At 39.5% G+C, this 8,754-nt stretch overlaps 1 protein-coding gene across 1 annotated transcript in view; it reads right to left on the bottom strand.

The window, feature by feature from the left end:
* Positions 1-7,156: 7,156 nt before the first annotated feature.
* The window catches only part of LOC143027434 (uncharacterized), a 33,508-nt gene continuing 31,910 nt past the window's right edge, over positions 7,157-8,754 (bottom strand). The window contains exons 2-3 of the mRNA XM_076188725.1: positions 7,667-8,266; positions 7,157-7,455 (exon numbers count right to left, since the gene is read on the bottom strand). Of these exons, the coding sequence (XP_076044840.1) occupies positions 7,157-7,455; positions 7,667-8,266 (899 nt within the window). The remainder of the gene's footprint in view (positions 7,456-7,666; positions 8,267-8,754) is intronic.

Below are 8,754 nucleotides of genomic sequence, written 5' to 3'. Positions count from 1 at the left end.
TTATGTATTATATTTACGAACTATTCAATTACAAGTTACATCATTTAACCAGTGTATATTAGTATTACCATTGTATAATTTTTTTTCCTATCGTTGTTCATTCTGTAGGGAAATCCAAACAACCTTCTGTATGTTTTCGCGCCAACTCAAGGTTTAGCAGCTAGTTATTACTCTGCCTCCGTACTGTACGTACGCATTCGTATATTGTAGTGCTTTATCACAATGTGATTACTACTTTTTTTTCATTTTGGGTGCTGTTTCATTGGCCACCCCGTACATATGGTGGCAGTTGGTTAGAACAATATCATAAACATTTCTTTTGTGCATTTTGTATTTTGAACGCTATTTTGAACTTGAACATTCAAAATTTCTGGCTAGCCAGTTTAGTGGCATCGCGTGTTTGTTTTCTCTTCCCTTTTTTCTCCCTTTCTTTTGCTGCCAGGTCACCCAGGTGATTTTATTCAGTGCCATTGGACCAATTGATACCAGTGACTTAAAACAAAACGTTGCGTACCTGGCGGAGGAACTGTTTTCTTTGGATGCGCCAAGTGATTTTTTTTTTTTTCTACGTGTTCGTCACTGGATCGCTTCTTGTTTCTGAATGCGCAGTTTATAAATTTTAGGCCAGTTGGGCCAAGATTTTTAAACAATAGTCTATCTACGCAATCCTGTCGGCCATTGAATTACGTTCGCTGCTTTCTCTAGTGACTGGCCCTTTTTAGTGTTTTTCATGTACTCAGGCTTGTACTGTATATTTCTTTCGTTGTTTCTGCATGCAACGCCATGCTATATTGTGGTTATAGTTAATTAATATAATTACATTTCTAGCCGGGAGTGTTGTCTTAGCTACCATTTTTGTCTCTTCCGTGACGTCATTTGTTGGCGATCACGTTTTCTTTGGTTATTTGTAAGAAAACTGGTGTTACTGTTTCTTTTTTCTTTTTTATGTGTTTCCTGTGTATTGGACATTACTTTACGACTGCCTACCTAGATGAATTCGTCTTTCATGTAAAAAGGCATGTGTTTTTGTGGGCGGTCGCAATACTCGCTGTAAGTATATAGCATTTACTTTTATTTTTCAAGTTAATGTTGTTATGTAGTGGGACCATACTTCCAAGATCTAATTTAGGGATGTCTAGTAAACATAAGGTGCCCTCATTTTTTCCTACCCAAGCATCACCTCACACAATGGCTCATACGTTAACATTGTTCCATCAGGATCCTACTGTTATGAAATTTTCTGGTGAAGGTCCCCATTATAAAGCCATTGATTTCTTCGCTAGTTTAAAGATTGTATTGTTAATACTAATGTGTCAACGGGGTTTGAGAAAATTTCTCTTGTAAGGTCACAGCTTGTGCCTAACTATTTGTCTTATGAGATGTTATCTGCGGCGTGCCTCGACCCCAATCCTTTAGCTTATGGTTATGACCGCTTTTAGTCTAATTTCTTTATTTATCTATTTTTTCTGATACCCCAGTAGGAAATTCTTTTCAATGGTGCTTTCATTTGGCTGATGTTATTACATCCAAAGTGGGCACTCTTGACTATAGGTGTGCTCATGCCCGAGCTAGCAAAATTGTAGTTGAAGCCTTAGATTCTATCTCCCATTCAGAGTGGGTTGATCATGGCAGTATCTAATTGGATAGGTTCCACCTTATTCTAGAATTTATCATATATATTCTTTTTTTAGAGCCTTTTGAGAGGAGAGTTGCCTTTTCTTTCAGCTATAAGTAGATGAGACCGTATTGTCTTCTACAACTAAGCTTTCATGTAAATTTAGGGAAGTGCCTTCTGGTTCCTTGTGTATTAGTAGTACTCATCAACAAGTCAATGTTCCTAGTTCTCCCCCTCCACCCCCACAGTCTTCAGTTTCTACTCACAGTTCCCCTTCCTCTACTGAACTCATATGTACCCATTGCAACAAGTCAGGTCATTCGAGTGATATTTGTTTTCGTCGTAAGGGTCATGTGCTCAAGTAAAGACAGTCCCCTGTCCATAGGAATGTGTCGGATGTTTCTTCTAATGTGACGCATGGCCCCTCTAGAGTAGAGCTGCAGGATAAGCTTAACTATTGTCATATCCATGGTCGTTGTAAACACTCGACTGATCAGTGTTTCAAGATTTTGCAGCTTAGAGCAGAAACATCTTCTCAACCTAGACAATCTCCGTCCCATTTTCACAAGCGCTCGTTTCCCAACCCAAAGGTTTGACCTTTACTGTGAGGTCCCAGATAATCCCCTTGGTGACTGCTGAGTCTTCTCAGTTACTCCAATTTCTTACAGAAAATACACCTCTTACAGTCACTGTAGATATTGGTGCAAAATGTAGTCTCATAAGTAGAAAAACTTATCATGCTCTTCGTGATTTGAACAATCTCCCTTTATCTACTTTTTGTAATAGTTTGCATTCTGTACAAGGTACCTCCTTGCCTATGCTTGGGTCTGTTTGCATTCCTTTGAGGTTTTCCTTACGTGCTACAATTTTCCATGTCAATTTTGTTGTTGTCTCTGGTCTTACACTTATGCGTGGTTGCTCTTATAGCACATGGCATTAATATATCTCCTAGTCGCCGTGTAGTGACTTTCTGTAATTTTGTTATTCCTGCAACAGATAGGCCAGTTTCCATTTGTGACTCCCTTCATGTGCATGATCAATTTGCTCAGTTGCCTTCTAATGGACCTCCTTGCTTTAACTCTACTATTCTTTCTTTTGCTGCTGTTGTTGTTGGAGAGCATTGTATTGGACCTTCAAGTGCAATTCAAGTTCCGGTGCACATTTCAGGTGCTCCAGTTGGGTCTGACGTTTTCTCTCAGCCTGACTCTGTTTCGTGTTCGTCGCCTTGCTTTAGAAGGGACTCTCTCCACTATTCGCGAGGATTATGTTACCACAGCTATGGTAACCAAAGTCATGGGTGCTCCTATCACATTCTCTCCTGGCAGTCACTTAGGTTCCTTTGAAATAGTTGACGTTGATACTTTTCAGGATTCACCTTCTATCATTGCAGCTTCTGTGCTACAGTCTCCACGAGTGAGTGACACGGCTCACTTGGCCTCCAAATTTGCATCGTTTGTGGGTGGGACTGATTTTCCTAATGAGACGCCTCGTCTCATTGAATTGTTAGTGATCCACCGTCAGGCTTTGGCTTTGCCTGGTGATCCATTAGGACTTACAGATCGTGTGGTTCATAGAATTGATTACCAACCAGTTGTTTATCTTGCTTACGTTCCCTCTTATAGGTTACCTCACTCACATCGGCTTCTTGCACAGTCCTTGTTTGACGACATTTTACGTGAAGACATTGTACAAGAGTCTCACTCGGGGTGGAACTCACCCCTCCTTCTGGTGCTTAAGAACGATGGATCTTTTCGTCCTGTTATTGATTATAGACGAGTTAACGAGGTCACTATTCCTGACCATTACCCTTTGCCAGTACTAAGTGTCCTTCTTCAGTCCATTGACACTAGTAATACGGTGTTCACCACCTTAGACTTGAAAGCGGGTTTTTGGCAGATACCGCTGGAGGAGAAGTCTCGTATGGCCACGGCCTTCTTTGCTCCCAATGGACATTATGAATGGCTTCGTTGCCCCATGGGGTTGCGTAATGCTCCTTTGACTTGCCAACGCTTAATTAACTCCATATTTTCATGGTCTAATTGGCAACGGATTTTTGTTTACCTGGATGATTTGATCTTAGTTTCCAAGGATGTGGAGAACCACTTCACTAAGTTGTTCATGGTCTTGCAACGGTTTGCTGATGCTGGATTGAAATTCAATTTGCCCAAGTGTTCTTTTTTTAAGTCTGGCATCTAATTCCTAGGTCATATTGTTGACAAACATGATATTCACACTACTGATGATAAGGTCAAAGCAGTTAGGGATTTCCCTATACCTTAGTCAGTTGAGAATGTACGTTCCTTCCTTGGTCTGGCAGGGTACTATCGTGCATTTATTAGGAATTTTGCTTCAATTGTTTCCCCACTAACACGTCTCCTCAAGAAGGATACTTCCTTCCAATGGAGTGATGTTCATCAGGAAAGTTTTGATTCCTTGAAACTGGCGCTTACTGAAGCCCCAGTGTTGGCATTCCCAGACTATAGCTTTCCCTTTACTATCTGTACAGATGCTTCTGGTACAGGTATTGGAGTTGCCATTATGGAGCAAGTAGATGGTTGTAGACCCCATGTTCTTCCATATGCTAGTCGCATTCTTAACAAGCCTATCACTCGCCTGGAGTGTGGGCTTTAAAGCATTTTCATGAAATAATTTTTGGATATCCTGTTACAGTCTACACGGACCACACTACTGTGACTCAGCTTTTCCAAGTCAAGAATATAACAGGTTGCCTAGCCAGATGATTTCTCACGATTGAAGAATTTAACCCAGCCCTCAAGCGTGCAAACAATGTTGCTGATGCACTTTCACGTAATATCCCTGTTGCTGCTGTTACAGTAATTGACAACTTCTCTCTGAAGGATCTAGCCAAAGCTCAGTGTGAGGAACCTTTATGGTATGCTGTTATTTATGTTTTGGAGTCTGGTGGTGATACAACCTTACCAGATTTACCTGTTCCCATGTCCCAAATTTCCTTTCAGGACAAGGTTTTTATTCGTAATGTCGAAGTGTTTGAGCAGGATGTGGCACAACTAGTGTTCCCTGACTCGCTAGTTCCTTTTTTTTCTGTCTCATGCTCATGATGCTCCTCAGGCCGGTCACCCAGGTCATGACAAAACCTAGCTAGGGCACGTAAGAAGTATTATTGGCTAAAAATGCGACTAGAAATTACCTCTCATGTAGCCCAATGTAGCTTTTGTACCCTACTCCTTCTCGGCCTTTTCAGACTATGGCTATAGACCTTTTACAACTGTCTCATAATACTCAAGGTTCGGTGTATGTCCATGTGTGTGGGGACCACTTTAGTTGTTTTGTAATATTGGCTCCCTTACGTAACAAGTCTGCTCCAGTAGTAGCCCATGCTTTAGTTTCTCAAGTTTTTTGTCCATACACTATTCCTTCAGTGCTCCTTGGTGACAATGGGTCGCAATTTAGGAATGAGGTTTTAGCGAGCATTTGTGAGCGTTACGGCATCACGCAAACATTCGTGACTGCTTACCACCCTGCATCCAGTGGTCTTGTGGGGAGGACGAATTGGAAGATTTTAGACGTACTCAGGCACGTTGCTATTAATCTTTATGAATTTTAGGAGGATTGGCTTCCCCATGTCAGTGCTTGTATTAACAGCATCATTAATGCCTCTACGGGCAAGACGCAATATCATATTATCTATGGAGTGGAAAAACGACTCCCTTATGATGTGTTTGATAGTCCTCCTCGTCCCCTCTACAATATTGACGACTATGACCAATTCCAAAGTCACACTTTGCATTCTATTAATATTTCTTTTAGAAGTCAACTTGATGTTTCCAAGGCCAAGATGTTGAAAAACCAGCATTTACGGGCTAAGCCCGTTAAAATTAACATTGGGGATCATGTGTATAAATCATGCCTGGCCGCCAATCTAAGCTCAATTGTATATATGTAGGTCCCTTTTTGGTGACGGAACATTTATATCCTAATAAGTTCAGGATCTAATCCTTCACAGGGACTGAGCAAGGTGTTACATGCAGATAGGCCTAAGTTTATGAAAGTACCTATCCCTGCATTTACCCGGCCTCCCCCAATGCCCCCTGTACAAACTATGCCTTGTGTATCTACCCCTCATAATTATAATCTTCGGTCAAGGGGTCCTGTATCTACTTAAACTGTATTTGTGTATTGCTTATGATGTATTCATGGTGTCTTGTATTCTTTGTGATGTTTACCATTTTTGTGTCCCTTTCTTAGGTATAATATGTAACTATTGTTTAGCTCTTAAGTGTAATGTCTTGAATTGTATTTTGTAATGTTTAGCTATTAAGTATCATGTCTCGGACGTCTGGTAATTACTATGTTTTTCTCGTGTTTAGCTGGCGTCAGTTCCTTTGTGTATTTTTTGTGTTTATGTAGAGCTCTTTTGTGTATTCCTTTTGTTTGTGTACATTTCTTATATATGTTTCTTGTAATTGTATGCAGTATTTATTTTTCTTGTATTGTTTTGTGTATACATTCCTATGTATAGTCCTTATATGTCATGTAATTATGTATGTTATGTTTATGTATTAGGGTGTGCTAACGTAATTCTTTTGCACACTTTTGTACTCACACTATTACGTGTGTGGAAAGTATTACGTATATTTTTATTTTGTCTTGCCTGGTCATTTCTTGTTTGCTCGTTGGGATCACCGAGTGGTGGTGGCCGAGCGATGTAATGGTGTGGTACGTTGTATTGCTGTACAATTATTATTATGTATCATACTTACGTATTGTTCAATTACGAGATACATATTTTAACCGTTGTATAACTAATATTGTAATTATGTAATGATGTTTGGGATGCTGTTAGTCCTTAATATTGCCATTGTATTATTTAATTACCATTGTTGTACAGTCTCTAGGGAGAACCAAGCAAGCTTCTGTATGTTTTCGCGCCAACTCAAGGTCTGGCGGCTAGTTCTTACTCTGCCTCCGTACTGTGCGCACGCATTCGTATATTGTAGTGCTTTATCATATTGTGATTAATTCAATATTTTGCATTGTTAGTATTGTTTCATTGGCTACCCGTACAGTGGGAAGGGGAAAGACTGGATTTATATTCCGAGTTTTGTACTTGACTAATTTCGCTACAAGCTTTTTCAAAGGCATATTGCTACAGGGCTAGAAGTGGCGTATATGTATGCGTGCATAACTTTTCGAGTGTGAAGGAACTCACATGTTTCAATGACAGAGAAATTATTTAAATAGTAGTGGAAATTAATAGTAAATTAATTAGTAATAATGTGGTAAGAAAAATAGCATTACTAGGAAAAAATAATAATGGTGAAAAAAAATTATATAAAAGATAAGAAAAAAAATGAACTAAAATGAAAAATGTGGCAAGGAAAGTTTGAGATTTAGTCCGGGGGTTTGGTGCATGGTATGGATTTCTATTCATTGAGGGGATAAGTGGTTGTGATTTATGCCCACTTTAAGTCCCCTGTCCTTTTGTTTGTGTTGTAATTAGCTATGTGTAAAGATTCGATTATTATTAGTATTACTATTTTTTCAATCCTTGGGCCAAAATTATGGATTTCTCAAAATCTGGTACCCTTCTGTGTCTACGTGGTATACGAGGGCGTTTATCTCACGGTGGTGCCTAATGTCTGCTTTGTGTTCTTTGAGTCTGTTTGTCAATCCTCTGTAATATTCTCCAAAGTATGCGTTGTCGCATCCGCTGCAGGGAATTTTGTAAATTATACTAGCGTCGTTGTGAGGTTCTGTGTTCTTCCTAGCCAAGTGCCCGATTTTCTTTCCCGTGTCGTTAACAACTACTAGACCTAAAGGTCTAAGTATCCTACTCAGTGTGCGGTAAAAGCCAGAATCTGGGACAGCGATGAAACGTAGGTCTTTTTTCTTTTCTTTTTTATTTGCTTTTCTATTTTTGATGTTGATGGCTTTTCGAAGTGATAATCGAGCATTCCCTCTGGATATTTGAGTCTTTTAAAGGCTGCGGTGATGTATTACAGCTCTGTTAAATATTCTTCAATACATATGCGGAGGGCTCTATGGTAGAATCCGATGACTACTCCTGACTTTCTACGGTCGTCATAGGTGCTAAAAAAAAATGAATGTAGTCGTCTTTGTTGGTCGGCTTTCTGAATACCTTGAATTTGGTAATGTTACCCAACCTGATGATAACAGTGTCCATGAAAGGTAGTTGTCCATTGTTCTCTTCTTCTATGGTGAATTGTATTTTGTCGTCAATGTTGTTGAGTTTTCTCTGTAAGTCATGAATGTCTGTTTTCTTTTGTGTGATACAGAGGCAGTTGTCAATGTAGCGAAACCACTTGGAGTCGTAGGGGATGGTGTGACTAATGTGTTCCTTTTCTAGTATTTCTATGTGTAAGAAGGCTGACACCGCGCTTAATGGAGATCCCATTGGAAGACCTTCGTGTTGATGGTATTCTCTAATGTTGAAGGTGAAGAAACCGAACTTCATGCACTTCTCAATCAGTTCCGAGTAGTCCCGCTTGTTGAGTGGAATTTTATCGGAGTGGATTTGTTGAACTGCCACTCTTATGGCCCGAATGGCACCTTCGATATTAACATTAGTGTAAAAACTGACAATGTCGAAGTCGATCAGTAGTTTGTCCGTGAAGTCTATATTGACTCCAAAGATACTCACCACACAATCTTACGAAGGGAAACCCTGGTCAACAACACAGAAATTTTAGCCACGCACCAAGACCCTAGAAGATTGCCCATCCTAGAGGCCTTTTACATAAAAGATCTTTCCCAAATCTTAATATACAAGCCCATGACCTACAAGCTTTACCCAGCGGTCAAACAGCAAAAGACCTCGAAGTTAGAATCAAACAACATAAGAAATGTGTTAAAGATGGAAATATGGCCAGTGGTATTTTCCAACACCTCTGTACTTTTAACCACCCTATTAATTGGGAAGAAGCTAAAATAATAACTTATTGTAAAAATATAGTCGAAAGAAATGTAATCGAAAGCAGTTTAATCAAGAGCACACAAGATGATAATATAAACCTTAATCTAGCATTATATAAGCTAGACAATTTTATTTGTAAAGAAATTTCTAAAATGTATAAGTTGTAATGAAGGACAGTTGGTCCACACTATTTCCCACTCTGTACCTTCTCACTATATATTAT

Source organism: Oratosquilla oratoria, chromosome 8, assembly GCF_046742065.1.
Source record: "Oratosquilla oratoria isolate Oo_2021 chromosome 8, ASM4674206v1, whole genome shotgun sequence".
Taxonomy (NCBI): domain Eukaryota; kingdom Metazoa; phylum Arthropoda; class Malacostraca; order Stomatopoda; family Squillidae; genus Oratosquilla; species Oratosquilla oratoria.
This window is presented reverse-complemented; position numbering and strand designations above follow the sequence as displayed.